At 31.7% G+C, this 17,719-nt stretch overlaps 1 protein-coding gene across 1 annotated transcript in view; it reads left to right on the forward strand.

Annotated features, from left to right (window-relative positions):
- The window catches only part of LOC148176519 (pyrokinin-1 receptor-like), a 128,973-nt gene extending 112,527 nt beyond the window's left edge, over positions 1-16,446 (forward strand). The window contains exons 2-4 of the mRNA XM_088034947.1: positions 1,361-1,578; positions 1,772-1,974; positions 15,675-16,446. Of these exons, the coding sequence (XP_087891073.1) occupies positions 1,361-1,578; positions 1,772-1,974; positions 15,675-16,086 (833 nt within the window). The 3' untranslated portion in view covers positions 16,087-16,446. The remainder of the gene's footprint in view (positions 1-1,360; positions 1,579-1,771; positions 1,975-15,674) is intronic.
- Positions 16,447-17,719: the final 1,273 nt, after the last annotated feature.

The following is a 17,719-nucleotide window of genomic DNA, read 5'->3' on the forward strand; positions in this document are numbered from 1 at the left end:
TTTTAATTTTAAAACTACTTTTGTAGATTATTTAATTGTGCGTACATAATTTTGTAATTAGCCAAGATGTAGTTTTTGTTGACTAATAAGAATGCCAAATTGTAAAGTTATTAGAAAATATACTTTTATAAAAATTTTGAAATTTTGAAAATAATTTTGTTAGTCAGATAATAGTGTGTCTCTAATTCTGTTATTAGCTAAGATAAAGTTTTAGTTTGCCAATAAAAATGCTTGTTTAAAAAATTATTAAAAAAAAGTACTTTGCCTAAACCCAAAATATTGAAAATTTTGAAAATAATTTTGTTGATTAAATAGTTGTGTTTATAATCCTATTATTAGTCACGATGTAGTTTAAGTTAGCCAATAAAAAAAAAACAAAATCCATTTTTTTTAAATTTTAAAACAATTTTTGTATATTAGATAATTGTGCGTATATAATTTTGTAATTACGAGACTAAGATGTAGTTTTTGTTGACCAATAAGAATGCCAAATTGTAAAGTTAGTAAAAAATATACTTTTATAAAAAATTTTAAATTTTGAAAATATTTTTGTTAGTCAGATAATTGTGTGATTCTAATTCTGTTATGAGCTAAGATATAGTTTTAGTTTGCCAATAAAAATACTTAGTTTCAAAATTATTAAAAAAAAGTATTTTGCCTAAAACCAAAACATTGAAAATTTTGAAAATATTTTTCTTTATTAAATAGTTGTGTTTATAATCCTATTATTAGTCAATATGTTGTTTTAGTTTGCCAATAATTATGCCTAACTGCAAATTAAAAAAAATATACTTTAGCAATATCCAAAACTTTTGCAAATTTGAAAATATTGTCGTTAATTTGTTTTTAACTTTTAAACAAAAATTCGAATGACTAAACTTCTTTAAAAAGCTTTAAAATAATTTAAATTACAGTCAGACCTCGCCGTTTGCGGAGGTTAGATTCCACAAGAAATCCGCGAACCGCAAAAAACGCGATGGGCAAAACGTAATCATGGTAAAAACGAGGTTGGGTTTCATATACAGGATGTTTTTGAAATACACTACCAAAAACTGATACCGGTCTTTGGCAGCCTTAACGAATCGAATTGACTATTTTTTCTCACTTTTAAAAATGATTTTTAATGTTGCTTTCTTTTATTGTAGTTTTGAGATTAATAGGACAGTCTAAAACAAAATAAAATTACACAAAATCAAAAAGCTAATTTAAATGAAGATTTAAGATATTTGAAGGCTCTAGAGACTAAAAAATTGCAAAAATCTTGGAATGCCAAAACTCAATATATCAAAAAAATTTAAATGTTGCACATTAAAATGCCTCAAAAATGGAGATCTGAAGATTAAAATATTCTTTGTTTCAGTTGCCGTGGTCGTCGCATTCTTTATCTGCTGGGCGCCCTTCCACGCCCAACGCCTCTTCTACGCCTACGCAAGCAAATACCACTACGAAGCCGACGTCAATTTCTCGAAAATCTACGACATAGTCACCTACATAAGCGGCATACTTTACTACATGTCAGCCACCATAAATCCGATTTTATACAACATAATGTCGGTGAAGTTCCGCGACGCTTTCAAGGTAAGACTCAAAACATTTTTCGCTACGCCTCGTCCGCAAACATTCATTCGTCCGCTAAGACTCCATTTCTCGCACTCGCTCCACAAAATACGTCTCCAGAGCCCACGAAGAAGATAAGTATCTCTAACTTTCTGTAACCAAACCACCGCAGCTTCAGGTGTGGCTTACAGCGTTTCTAGTCAATCTTTTTCAGGAAACGTTCTCGCGCTGCTGCTGCTTCTACCACTTCAAAGCCAACAGACCGCAAAGATCTTACTCAGCTCTCTCTCGTTCTGTTCAACGCGGCCCAGATTCTACAGACTCCGGGAGGGACGATCCTACTTCACACTCGCACACCTCAGTCACGCAAAAAACTTCGATCGACTCAATCAATGGGCTCAATAATGGCGTGAGAAGGTGGGTAAACTTTTGGGAACTTTTAACAATGTTAGTTGTGGCGCCCAATGTGGTGAAGGATGTTATGGAAGTTTGGTGGCGGTCCGGACCTAAAGCGATATACAGGGTGGTGCACAAATATCGGATTCAGGGCTAATGACAGGTGTGTGTTCGACTTTTTTTTGGGACACCTCATTTTTTGTTTGTCCGTCTGCTGAGCGAAATCTAACGCAACAATTTTTTACAATTACTTTTTAGTGCTGTTTCCACATCAAAATGTTTTATAATGTCTCTCTAAATTTAGACTTCATTGATTCGTCGAAACTATTTTAATCGTAAAAATTCCACATCAATCGTGCTTTTTAGTCATTCTCTAAATTTCCCGACTCGTAATTTAAAAATTTTCAATACAACAAATTGATCACATATCAACATCAAAGTTCCCTTTAGTTTGTTTTGATTTTATCATTTGTATCTTTTAATTAGCTGGTAAAGTCGGTGAGGCGGAAATTACATCGTCAGTCGTAATTAAAACCGACGCTGCTAAATTTTGCTAATTTTTGAGTTAATTTAAATATCTACATTTGCATTTCCGTGGACTTTAAAATGAGTACCATACGATTTCGGAGATTTAAAAATTCTGCTTTCTAGAGACAACTAAAAACTCCAAACGTTTCTAAATGAACAGAAACAACTTCAGTTTGCTTCACAAATAAACGAGATATTGGCCGAATTAGGTAAACTATCATATTTAACCGACTTTTTTAGAGCTAAAATGACGTTTAATACTTTCAAGTTATACTTCAATTCAAAGAGAAGCTTGAGATCTATCATCTGAACAAATTTTAGATTGGTGGGTCAAATCGTTTGCGAATGGTGGTCAAAAACACGAAAATTCAAAAATTTTAAACCAATTTTTTTTCACATTTTTTAAATTTTATATGTTTGAAAGCGAATTCTTAGCAAGAATAGCCCGAAAAAGAGAATGACCAAGACCGCATCTTTCCATCTGTCTTAGTTTCGAAGATCTTGAGCCTTAAACATTTCAGAACTAAAAATTCACTATCCGAATTTTCAATCGCTGTTAATTTTTTATTTGCAAAAGGACGATTAAATTTTGCACAGTTTTGGATTTTGCGTAAAATTCTGCGTAGAGCAACAATAACTTCAGTTTTCTCTGCAAATAAGCGAAATATCGACCGAATTAGATTTACGTAAGTAGTAGGTATATTTTTTTTTGAAAAAGTGAAATTTTAAATTTTATTTATATCGGCCTAAAGGCAAGAAGAATATAGAAAAACTGCATCTTTCTGTCTGTCACAGGTGTTATGGAGCTTTAAATTATTGGAGCTTCAATTTTTTTTTTCTGGGACAACCCGAAACTTCAAATATTTCTAATTCAGTTATTTGTTGACGTACTTTAAAAATTTGCATAATTTTGAATTTTACATGAAGTTCTGCGTTAAATGAGCACAAACAACTGGAGTTTGCTCCACCAATAAACAAAATATTGACCGAATTAGGTTTTTAGAGAGAGATTTTTAGGGTAACTTCTAACCGACTTTTTAGTGTCAAAATTAAGTTAGATATTTCTGAATTATACATCAATCAAAAGAGCAGCTTTTGATCTACTAACTGACCCAATTTTACATCGGTAGATAAAATAGTTTGCCAATAGTGCTTAAAAACAAAAATTCAAATTTTATATTATTTGCGTCAAAAATTTCAAAAAATTGACTATTAAATTTTAAAAATTTGAAAACTGATTCTAAGCAATAAAAGATTAAGAAATACGATAGTAAAAACTTTATCTTTCTATCTGTCATAGTTCCAGAGATATCGATCACTAAATATTCTGGAGCTTCAAAAGTTTGTCTTCTATTTTGATTTTTTTCGTTTTTATTCGACTCTTTGCTCAGTTTTGGATTCTGGATGAAGTTTTGCGTTGAATGAGCACTAACAAATATATAATAAACAAAATATTGACCGAATTAGATTTTCAGAGGATCAATTTTTTGAAGGATTTTTAACCGATTTTTTTGGTGCAAAAATGCCGTTTAATATCTTTGATATCTTTGAGTTTACATCAGTAAAAAGATCTATCGAGCTTAAATCTCAGATTGGTAAGTCTGAGTGACTTTCTGAGTGGTGATCGAGTAAAGAATAATTAAAAAAAAAATTATTGCTTAAATTAAAAAAAATTAATTTAAAAATATCTTTTATTGAATTTTGAATGTAAAAAACGGATTCCAAACAAGAAAAACGCGAAAAGAACTATGACAAAGACCCGATCTTTCTATCTGTCGTAGTTCTAGAGATATTAATCACTCAACATTCTGAAGCTTTAAAATTTTTGCTTTCTAACGACAATTTGAAATTTCAAAAGCTACTAATTCGGTTATTTGTTGACGGTAAAAATTCGCACAGTTTTGGATTTTGTGTGCAATTCTGCCTGAAATGAGCTGAAATAACTTTAGTTTACAAATAAACAAGATATTGAGAATTTGGTTCTCTGAAGGTCTTTTTAAGGCATTTTTTTAATAAAGATTTTGATGCAAAAATAATATGTTATATCTATGAGTTATACATCAATCGAAAGAGCAGCTCGAACTCTACCAACTGGCCAAATCTCAGATTTGTAAGTCAAACAACTGACGAGTGCCGGTCAAAAAAACATGAATTCTAAAAGTTTTATTGTTTGAAGCGTATTTTTTTTGACCAAAAAGAATCGACTATCGAATATTAGATATCTAAGAGCAGATAGAGAGAAAAAACTATGGCGAAAACCGCACCTTGCTATCTGTCGGAGTTCCAGAGATATCGACTACTGAATATACCAGACAACTTAAAAATTCTAAAGTTTCTAATTTGATAAATTTTTGACGTACTGTAATTCGATTTTTATGCTGAAAAGCAGAATTTACGAAACCAACCCTCATTACAGGGTCGTACTAATTTTTTTCCTTGAAAGGGTACTTCTAACTACCAACAAAATGCTACTTGACCTCTTCCGGAACACATCTAGTCAGGTCCGGGTTTAGCGCAACTGTTTTGAATTTTGCGTTAAATGAGCACAAAAACCTTAAGTTTGCTGTACAAATAAACGAAATATTGACATTGACCGAATTTTGTTTATCGAAAATCTATTTTTGCAATAATTTTTGATCGGCTATTTTAGTGCAAAAATGACGTTTAACACCATTAAATTATACATCAATTGAAAGAACAGCTCGAGATCTATCAACTGTCAAATCTTAGATCGGTTGGTCAAATGGTTTAAAGTGGCAGTCAATAAACCTAAACTTCAAAATTATTTAAGTCTTCAATTAATTTTTTTGTTAAATCAATTATCAAATTTTAAATATCTGGGAGCGGATTCTAAACAAGAAAAACGCGAAAAAAACAATGACCAAAATCGCATCTTTATACCTGTCTATGTTTTGACCACCAAAACTGACACTATGTTACACCAATCTGAACTTCAGAAAATAAATTCTCAATAGTTCTTTACCGTACTAGCGTGGTAAAGTGACAATTTTTAAACTAGAATGCCATAATATTTTACATTACTAAATGAATAGAATTTTTTTAATAGATTTTTGCATGTCGCACATGTCAGCCAGCACGAGTGCTAGAATTAATCTCTGCAACCAGTTTTCGGTATTCTTTTCTATATTTTTGTTTTTTTTTTCAAAAATCAAGTTAGCATCAAAGTTGACACATAAGCTCCATTTTTAAACAATCTTTGTTGACTTTTTACCAAAAAACGTGTTGTAATAAGCCATTCCTAAACGATTTTTAGTAACTGTCATTCCAGCACGATTTTGGGTGTCACAATGAATGAAAAGCACTAATACTGTAACATAGAATAGTATGTACATACATTCAGTAACGACATATTCAGCACGAAAACATATCTCACCAGTGCACAATCGCCATCCTAACGAGTTAGATGGCTCTACTTTTTCTATGACCACAAATAAATTGACACTTAAAAAACATTTTCCCTTCCCTAACATTTGGTAACTATACAAATCGATAGTAGGTCAATGTAGTTTGTTTGACGTCCATGTGATGCTCTACTAATTCTGCTACAAATTATAGAGAGTTTTTCGTATTTCTGATTTTTTTCTTACTTCCAGCTGAAAACGACGCTGAGGTAGAAATAATATCCTCAAACGTAATTAAAACAAATTTAGAGAAATATACTAATTTTTTGAGTTAATTTAATCAACATTTTTTCCTCCCTGTCGCTTTCACCTGGATGGAAAAAAACGCTGACTTAACTGAAAAAATACATGCTTATATTTCTTATTTAATGAGGTACAGTTGCCATATTTGGAGTTTCATTTTATTACGCATTAAAAAAATTATACCGTTGTAAATATCATATTTTCAATTTGCGTAATTTTAAAGGAAGTAGGAATTTTGTTCAAATCCCAGCATTACGAGGGTTGTTTTTTTATTTGTTATTGTTCCTAATTTTGCTCTTTTTGTGATTCATTACTTACTCTTCATTAATGTGTTCAAAGGGACTTATATTTCATATTTCAAATAAAACTGACATATAAAGCTTGAAATTGCTTGACTCGTGACGGTTTGAATAGATCCTAGTTTACTTATTTTGTCTAGAGTTGGCGCAACTTGTTTTACAAAAGATAGCTTTCCACCGTCATAAAATCGTTAAACTTTGAAGTCTTATTATCACATCGATTTCACCCTTATTGGTAATAAATTATAGTCAGACACAGTGCGTTAAAAGAAAAGTTTTCATCCTTTATCCTGCTTGAAGGGTAACTTGTACATTAAAAGTTAGCATCATAAATCCTAATAAAGTCTGATTTATCATTATTTATAATACATTTGGACCAATCTGTCTCGCTCTGTTGAAGTGAGCAAAACGTGCCAAATTTTTTTATCTTCGGATTTTTTACTCTGAGTTTACTTTAATAAAAATTATCTTTAAATCTATTAATTGACCAAATCCCAGATCGGTGGATCAAATAGTTTACAAGTAGCGGTTAAAAAAAACAAAAATTCGAAAATTTTTTCAGATTTAGTTTTTCTCAAAAAAAACAGCCGTTGAATTTTGGCTATCTAAAAATGGATTCGCAATAAGAACAATGGCAAAAATCGCAGGTCTATCTGTTGTAGTTATAAAAATATCGAACACTAAATATTCCAGAGCTTCGAATATTTTGCTCTTCGGCGTCAACCGGAAACTTCAAACACTTCTAATTCGGTTGTTTGTTGACGTACGATAACAATTTGCATAGTTTTGGATTTTGCTGAGAATGAGCACAAATAATTTAAATTTGGTTTACCAATAAACGACATATTGACTGAATTAGGTTTTTTCGAGGTATTTTTTTTAATAACGTTTTTGCGAAAATAATATTTTAAACATTTGTTATACATCAATCGAAACAGTGGCTAAAGGTCTAACAACTGACCAAATCTCAGATTGGTTGGTCAAATAGTATACAAGTGGCGGTCAAAAAACCAAAATTTCAAATTTTTTTATCGTTTGAGTGCCATTTTTTATTTTAAATAAAGCGACCTTCGATTTTTGGAAATCTGAGGGCAAATTCTTAAGAAGAAAAACGCAAGAATTATAACGATGGCAAGAATCGCATGTTTCCATCTCTCCAAAGTTCCAAAGATATCAAGAAATAAATATTCCGTAGCCGAAATTTTGCTCTCGGCTACAATACAAAACTTCTTATTCGGTTATTTGTTCACGCACGTTAAAAATTCGTACTGTTTTAGATTTTGCATAAAATTCTGCGTAAAATGAGCCCACACAACTTGAGTTTTCTTTACAAATAAACGAGCTATTGATCGAATTAGGTTGACAGAAAGTTTTTTGAATAACGTCTTTTGGCGCAACAATGATGTTTTATATTTTTGAGTTATACATCTATCAATCGAAAGAGTAGGTAAAGATCTATCGACTGACCAAATCTTAGATTGGTAGGTCAAATAGTTTACGAGTGGCGATTAAAAACACAAAACTTCAAGATTTTTCAACGGTTGAGTCATTTTTTTTTTTCAAAAAAAAACTTTATTGAATTTTAGATATCTGAGGGCGGATTTTAAACAAACCGCATGTTTCTATATGTCATAGTTTCAAAATACAATTTGGATTAAAAAACGTTTGAGAGTTTTGGCATCTTCGGACTTTTGGCAATCGGATGAGAGATATAGCCAGTTTAAATTGCCTGTTTTTTTTTTTATTTTGTTCCAATAGACAAGTGTGCTTTACAGTTCAATAAGTCAACAAATAAGTTTGAAATCGCAAACATTACAAAGTTAGACCTTGACTTCAATACGCATTTCCTCACTCGGTTGGACATCTTTGTGTCACTCGAATTGAATAAGTAAGTTAATTTCACCTTCTAGGGATAATCACAAACTTTATAACGTTTGCAACGTAATTAGAAGCTCGGAAATTCCAAACAGAAAATTGCTCCTTTTGAAACAATTTGATTGAAACTTTCAGAGGGTGCAATAATACGGACCACTAACTAAATTTTAACTTAGAAGGCTTGTTGTATAACTTTTCGAAAGGATTAGTTTTACATTAAAGACGCCTTTGTATGTGACTCTTCGACGTTAAACACGTGGGAAATATGAAATGAAACAAACAGGATCCTTATATTCTTTTTCATAATATTGATGAACAAGCAGATTTCTCGTGTTACACGAAAACCCATTTTTTTTCCCTCATAATAATTAACCAGCCCCAAAATCAGATTAATTATCTCACAAATTTATGAAATCGATAGCCGCTCCTTTTTTATCTCTCTGGAAATGGAGATAATTACGTCCATTGTCAGGAATAGATCTGGAACAGCATATTTGAGCTCGAACACAAAGAAAAATTCAATTATTGAATACTTTACTTCTCGGAGGAAGGCAATCATTAAAACGGATCTATTGTAGTAACTACCTATTAATTCTATATTGTCCATCGTTATAAAGGGATTTTCCGATTATTTCCCGCTTTGTGTTTCCTGGAATATCATTGCACATTTTGCATTTTTATTTAGTTGTGCTTGATAGATCGTTTATCCAGTTTACTGCCACATTCTTGGAAACAGCCGATTTTATTAAGTTCACGTTTCAGCAATATCCGGTAAAAAGAACACATTTAATTTTTTTAATTTAATATTCTATAGAGTCGTGTTTCGAATTTCCTTTCGAGGGAGAGGGTCGGAGCCAATTTTTATTCTATTATTTATGGTGGAGGCGCCGGGTAAAATATTCTTGACGATTCTTGTCTGTAGGTAATTAACTTTTTTTTAGTTTTTTAATTAGTTCTACATTGTCGCGTTTACCTAATTATTTAGATCTAGCAAATTTTTCATTAATCAGTTTACTTCTATCAAATTCAATTTTTTTTTAATATTTCAGAGTTCTCATTTGTTTGCTTACTGAATTTCTAAATTAATTAATATCCAGTGTAATTCGATTTTAGAATGAAACTCAAATATCTGAATTTTCGTAATCATTCCGCACGACAGGGGCGTACTATTTTTTTTCCAAAAGGGTATTTCTAAGCACTAATTCAATGCTACTTACACCTACCTAGTCAGATCTGGGTTTAGCTCAACCGCCCTATCAATCCCAAACAACTACAATAAGATAACTTTTAATGGACTTTTGGCGTTGACTTTTTTTTGTACCAGAACGCGATTCACCTCTTATTCCGACCCTAAAGATTCACTTGAATGGTTGATATAAATCCCTGCCCTGATTGTTTCTAGGCATCAGCTTCTTTCTATATGTACGTCAAAATCAGCTATTACCGCATCAATATGCATACTGCAAGTACGTTTTTTGCTGGAAATTCTTTTTAGGGAATCAGCCATCCAGGCCTCTCAAAAACTAGCCTCATGCATTCATTCTAGAAACAAACCACCCAGAGCATTTCAGTCAACAATCCAGGCATTCTAGAAACCGACCATGCAGGCATAACACACATTTTCCACTATAATTTACACTGCACAAGTATGCAAGAATTCTAAAATGTTTGTTTATTAATTATACAGGTTGTCCCAAAACGCTCGCACTTTCTTTTAATGGCAGATTTTCTTTCAAAATACAATACAAGCATTTAAAGTTGATTATTACCAGCGCATCTTCTTGCAATCTTCTTGCAAGGAAAAATTTTCGCTGGTAACGTAACAACAGAATGCAAATCAGCGTTTTATAGGCTGTGATTGGTCAACTTGAAGTCGTTTGACTTGTTAATATAGAGGCATTTATGTGATACAAAATTTTACCCGTCAAATTTAAATTTTTGATACAACTTTATAAGTTTGACAAGTATTTACTTTTTACCTTTTCGTATTTTCGTTTAGGTATTTTTGTTTTCCTATTTTAAATTTTATATTTTTGTTTTTATATTTTTGTTTTCGTATTTTTATTTTTTATATTAATTTACGTGTTTTTTTTGGTTATTTGTTTTCGTGGTTTTGCTTTTATATTTTAAATTTTAGATTTTCGTTTTCGTATTTTGGTTTTTCTATTTTCGTTTTCGTATTTTTGTTCTCGTATTTTCGTACTCGTATTTTCGTTTTTGTAATTTCGTTTTCGTATTTTCTTTTCGTATTTTTGTTTTCGAATTTTTATTTTAGTTTTCGTATTTGTTTTCATATTTTCGATTTTGGATTTTTGTTTAGTGTATTTTCGTATATTGACTTTCGTATTTTTGTTTTGTCGTGTTTTCGTTTTCGTATTTTTATTTTAGAATTTTCGTTCTCGTATTTTTATTTTCGTCTTTTCGTTTTTGTATTTTTATTTTCGTATTTTTGTTTTTATATTGTCTTTTTGGTATTTCCGACTTTATGTTTTCGTTTTTGTGTATTTATTCTTGCATTTTCGAATTTTTACTTTTCTTCGGATTATTGCTATTCTCGTGTTTTTGTTTTTGCATTTCTGTTTTCGTATTTTCGTTTCTCTATTTTCGTACTTTTACGTAATTTTGTTTTCGTATTTTCGTTTTCAAATTTTTGTTTTCGCATTTCTGTTTTCGTATTTCCGTTCTTGTATTTTTGTGTTCAAATTTTTATTTTTGTATTTTTGTTTTCGCATTTTTGTTTTCTTATTTTTAGTTTCGCATTTGCATTTTGTCTTGTTTCATTCAACACATTTTCTAATTTCTTCAATCCGTCTAAGAAGCAGAGGTTAATTTTTGAGCGACTACGCACGTACATTAAACAACTCCATTATTAATTTTCTTCATTAACCAACTAGTTTGTTAATAAATATATAAATTACATATAAGTGAGAAAAGTGCTAAATTATAAACGAGGGAGAATATTTAAGATCATAAGCGCATTAGCGCGAGTGATCTAAATCTCACAAGCTTATAAAGGCATTTTGTTCACGTATGACATACAACGTTTTATCTAAGACAGCTTACGACTAAAAAATAAAAAAAATTGTAAATATTTGACAAATTAGACAAATCAAATAAAATGAGTGATGTAATGTAGCCACACGTTATATCACTTGTATAATGTTGTATAATGAGTATATTCAGGTGAAGACTCGGAAAACGTTGTAAAACTGCAAGTATATCACACATTTTTACTATGTAATGACTCTATTACATGACAACTGTGTAATAAAATGCGTTGTGTAATAAACTACTAGTAGTGTAATAGGCTTACATTAGATCGCTTATTTTTTATTACATTGCTCGTTTTAAGACTCACGGCTGAAAAAATTTTGTTACAACTTAACAGATTTGACAAGTACACTATATTTTTTCGAAAAAACAAATACTATCAAAATGAGTTGTTTAATAAAAAACTAATGATGTATTGTGTCTACACACTTTTTCATTTTCTTCAATCCATCTTAAGAAGCGGAAACTAATTTTTCTAGTTAATTGTACAATAACTTTCTTCCTACGTTCGTGAATTAAAAACATCTCGATTATTAATTCTGAGACAAGAAAGACCAATTTCAAAATTTTGAGATTTTTTGTTTTATAGCGGAAATAAACTGTCATTAAAATTGTGTTTTATTGCTTTAAGGGCAAAACTAAAAAAATTCCATATTTTGAAAGTTACAGATTAGTTGAGGGACCAATCTCATAATATGATATTATAATTTCTTGTATGCAAGAAGGGCTTATCTCATGCATGTTACAATGTAATTGCGACTTGCCGTTAATTGAATTGCCTAAAAACTAATTAGCTTTAACTACTTTTGCTTAATTAGGAGCATCAACAGGAAATATCCCACAGATAATGTCATTGAGCATGCACAAAAAAATGTTTTTTAAATTTAAAAAATTTCTGTTTATTGACTTTTTATTAAATGGCTTCAATTTCATACTGCAAGTCTAGGCAAAATAAATTATAAAGTATCCATTTACAAGCAAGAAACTTTTAAAATTCTAGATCTACAAAGATTACATCAAAAAAACTTGTCCCAAATCATTTCAATAAAAACTTTACATATCACATTGTTGCTACTAAATTCCGAAAAAGAAAATGATTTGAAGAGTGTTGCCGTTTTTTACCTCAGCGGGTCAACTCTATAAAAGGAATTTATAGATGGTTTATTGTAATCTTTCCTCTGCATAAGATGTTTTAGATTAAGTTTTGTAGTTTATTAAAATTATTTAAATTAACCCCCAATGTGCATATATTTCATTGTCAAAATTAATTAGAATTTAATAAGTTTTTTATTTTAAACGAAATGAAAATAGTTCTAAAACTATCGTTTTTAGGTTGCAGTATTGCATCAGATATGCAGTTTTGAAAGGGCCAATCTGACCTTTTTAGCTAATATTTTTTAAACAAAAAGGACCAAACAAATTTTTTTTTGGAGTTGACATTTTAGTGACGAGACTTGTATTATATTTTTTCTGAAAGCCTCAATTATTAAAATAAAAACATTAATAATTTTCAATTTAATGAGGTTAAAGACTAACTTAGTTGGGCGCTGCCAAACTGACCGATAAAAAATTAATCCACGAACGAACGCTATTTACAGCAACTTTTGCATTTTTGGTATCTTAGGGCTCGATTTCATGTTGACTTGCAATCAAATTGATGCTACCTTTGCGTCAACGCAATTTTGCGCCACTGACTTAAAATTGGGTCCTGTGTCTCTAATTTGCAATGTCTGGCGGACAATAATAGCTGTGAGAAGGTCCATGTTGCGATTCAAGACAGCGCAACTGAGGCGCTTTTGGATGTATTGCCAAAAAGTCGAGAACGTAAAGAAACCAATTGTTTCACTTTCGCTCCTAGGCAGGGAAAATCAACCTTCGCTCCTCATTTTCGGCATCAAAATAGTACTTTCACTCTACTTTCAGAAAAAGAATTTTTCTCAACGGCAAATGCGCTACACAGCACTATTCGACGACAGTTGTTGAATCCATAATTATTACCTCAATACCATGTTTTTCGAGATTGGCCTTTCTTGCACTAAGCCACAGAATTGCCTTCATTAACCAACTTGTTCGATAATAGATAATTATATTATAAGTAAAAAAAATGTTAAATTATGTATAAACGAGGATAACTATGTAAGATCAAGATTGCATCAGCGCAAGTGATACAAATTTCAAGAGCTTAAAATGGCATTTCGCTCACGTATGATATACAACGTTTTATCTACGACACCTGACGACTAAAAAATGTAATATTTTGTTACAGTTTGATACGTTTGACAAGTCAAATGTCACGAAAATGAGTTGTATAATCAAAAATATAGCGCCATTACATCACTTGTTGTACAAATAAGGACCGTATGATCCAAAACATTTTAAATCAGCCTTTTTCAGAAAAACAAAAAACATGGAAACGTCGGTACTAGTTAAAACAAGCTGCTGGTGACAACATGAATACTGGTTGTAAGTTATAAGATAAGAATTGAAATGATATTGAAGCGATTTAAGTTTTTGGTGGACGTCTGCACTCTTCTGAAAACCGTTGATATGTTGAAGCCAAAGTTTAAGGCTGTGTTACTAAAAACAGCAGTAGTGCAACGTGCACTTGCTGTTCTATAGAAATAAATGATAAATGAACAAACAGTAAATATAGTATAATACAAGTTTATAAGCAAGCCTTTAAAACACGCACAAGTTTAGGAGCACGACGCGTCAGCGTTTTACCGTCGTAAGTGTTTTAAAGGCGCTTATAAACGAGTGTTGTACGCTATTTTTTATTATACATATCCATTTACAATCGTTTAGGAGCATTGAAAAAATGTGAATTTTCACAATATAATTATCAAAGGTGGTTTGTGAATTGTTTTCGTAGAGAAGGTTAGCAAGTGTTTGTTTACGTTGTTAAGCACATTTTTTTCACGTTTTTAAAAATCCGTTCAGAAAATGAGTGAAGATATTAAAAGGCTAGCAGAACATGCAGAACTGCAATTAATTCTGAATCTACCCCACGCTGAGAAATATACTGGTCATCTTTTCAACAAACTTCATACGATTATGGCAAACAGTGGTATGAGCATCAATGAGTTGAAACGTCAGATGGAACAAAAATTTTTAAGTGTGACTAGTGGCATATTGAAGAATCCATTTCAAACAAAATAGTTGCTTCCAAACGCGTTGCTGGTGTTCTGAACACATTGGTTGCTAAATCAACTTCATCAAGAGCTATGGTCGTCCAACAGAAGAATGAAAATGAAAAAGCTTTTACTAGTTATGAATTACAAGCAACAAACAACAGTAACCAGCTTAAAGCGGCGGGCTTTGAAATTTCAAACAATTGTAATTTTCATTTTTATTTATATTATAAATAAAAGTTGGTCTTGACATTTCAGTATTTCTTGTTACCTAGACAACTTTAAAGCTTTAGTGTTTTAAAGACCCCTTTTTGCACGCTTTTGCGTGTTTTAATTTAGGATTATGATGCAGGTATAATAAAAAAAACTATTTAAAAAAAAATCTAAAAAGTGGTTGCTGTTGGCTTCCAGGCACATAAGTTTTCATCGTCTCAAAAACACAACTTAATAGGACGATTCATTGTGTCCATTTATTTTTTTATTCCCATTTTGGCACTATTTCTAAAATTGATAGCAAAAGTTTTTTGCAACGGAGAAAACTGTTTCAATAATGACAGTAATGACACTAATGATAGTCAAATGACAACTTAATTTATTATGCGAAGTTCGCTACGATATACATTTTCAATTTTTTTTGTTTTCCACGGATAAGCTAATCAGAAATTGATTGGATCATACTGTAAATTATAGAACGCATTTAGTCAATACATAAAATGGATATTGTTGAGGGTTGCTAATGGGGTTGTCTTCCCTCTACTGAACCTTCGATCCAAATCAGATTTAACATTGACCTTTTGAGAAAGATCAAATCTAACATTGGTTCTTCTAGCTAATATTGGTTCTTCGTGCATTTATTGTCTTTTCAGATCTCTGAAACGTCCAGTTTTGGCAACTTTAAAATGGTGGATGCGCCGGGATAATAATTTCAAACTTGAATCTCTATTTGAATATTCTGTAATCAAGAGATTAAAGCATAATATATGAATTTCCCTAGCTTTACATTTCTCCCAGCTTTAGATGTTTGATGGAAAATGAGACAAAGTGGAGTAATGAAATTCATTAATTGCTTGGTTTAGCTTGTCGACTTAATCATAGTATATCATGTTTACTTCCTAAATAAACACTTCAAAATTAATAAACTTTTGATGAATCCATTCATTTTAATTTTCCAGGAACAAGACTTTCTCCACCTTCCGCGGCGCCGACATCCAGGAGGAAGTGTTCGCTCTTGACTTCCCCAAGCCCGCTTCGTACTTATCGAAGTCGACGGAAACCACCCCCAGTGGCAAACTCATATCCATCCACATCAACCCCACCACTCCGCCACGTAGACTTAACAAATTTTGGCAGTACTTCGAGTGTATCGCCCGCCGGACCTTCGACGACAGTAAAAGACTTTCCGCTTACTACTCGTCGCCATTAAGAGAGCCGACGATTCTGGTGGAATTGGAAACGACCCCCAGGATGCCCAACAGTCCGTGTGACATCAGCAACAGCAGCTTGAAAGACATCGAAAACGGGGCCATCGAAGATGAGCTCACGAGTTACATGAAGGAGGTGCGGAGGAGGGAGTGTTGCAGCTAGCAGAAGTTCGAGGAGACGTGGAGGAGGAGCTGTGACGTTTACTTGATGTAGTTCTGTGTTGTGAACGTTTGATGCTGTGATTGTCTGTTGGAAATCGTTTCTTGCCGTTCTCTCGGTGCTCATGTTGTTCTAGTCAATATTGTTATTTGTCAGCTTAGGAGAAAAGTTGGTTTTGTACATACGAGTTAGGTTTAGAATGAGTGGGAAGAGACGTGGAACTTGACCAAGCCTGTTGAGGTATTTTTTATTGTATAGTATTACGCAATTACGCATTGTATAATGTCAAGTATTTCACAATATTTTTATGTGATAATAAAGTTTATATTTGTATCTATTACTAAGCATGATTAAAGTGTTTATTACCGGAAATTTCGTATTTTACCATCCCCGAACACAGCGCCAAGCGACAATAAACAGAAATAACTAATAGTATCTAGCACAATTACAGTTTTCTGTAGTTAGTTCCGCCGCTCGTACATAGATGGCAATGCATAACTAGGCAATCAACAATACACCGGTGCTATAAAAAAGTATAACATTTAGTAGAAAAACAAATCGCTTATAGGATAGGACACAGAGTTGTACTCAGTTTATTTCATTATTCATATACGGCTCAGACGAAAACCATTACTATCGTAAAAATAGAATTCTACTTGTAGTTGCTCGAATGTAAACAACTAATACCCTTGAGGCCCAAATTTCTATTTGAACATTCTGTAATCAACAAATTAATAATAGTATGTGCATGCATTTCCCACAAATTAACATTTCTCCCAGCTTTAGACGTTTAATGGAAAATAACATATCATGTGTATTTCCTAAATAATTACTTCAAAATTAATAAACTTTTAATTAATTAATTTATACAGTATGTCCCTGGATTGAGTTCACAAGAGGGAAATAAAGTTTATTTTCGATTTTACAAAAAAATGACAAAGGAATAACATTTTTTGCTTATTTCAAAACAGACAAATCTGCATTTAAAATTTCAAAATTATTAGTTTGTACTCTTAAAATTAATTTTTTCATTATTTTTATTTATTAAATTTTGTAATTGTATTTAAATAATAGCAGGCTATGGATTCACAATATCAAATAGTGCGTTAATGATTAAAAAAAATTACCCAATAATGTGTAAGTATTAAAAAATTGGAAAAAAAATGCAATTGCATCCTTAACAATAATAGAGAAAATTCGAAACAATCTTAAAGAATTCCAAGTTAGGATTGAACTATGTGCTAAAACAGGTAATGAGTCAATCAAATAGTGGAAATTGGTTTAAAGGGATATCTAACAAACTGTAACGGTAAATTCTGCTTCAAAATTCTTCGTAAAAGAAAAATTATATGAAACATTTTAAACATCCAAACGTTAAATGCAGCATCTCCCTTCAACCCTCATTATTTGTAGACGGCACTCTTTTAGTGAGTTACCCATGGTCAGTCTGCTTACTACGGTAATAAAACCATAAATAAAAACTTCTTCTTATAAAACCCCAGCCCAAGTGGTTTAGATTATTATTACCATCATCTTGTGGTCAGGACAATAGCTAATAGTTTTGACTGCACTGATGGCCAAATTATTATTGCCCATGGCCAGTAAATCTTAAATACTTTGATAGTTGAGTCCGATA

The sequence above is a fragment of the Gnatocerus cornutus genome, chromosome 4, assembly GCF_029298725.1.
Source record: "Gnatocerus cornutus isolate USDA-ARS CGAHR chromosome 4, icGnaCorn1.1, whole genome shotgun sequence".
NCBI lineage: Eukaryota > Metazoa > Arthropoda > Insecta > Coleoptera > Tenebrionidae > Gnatocerus > Gnatocerus cornutus.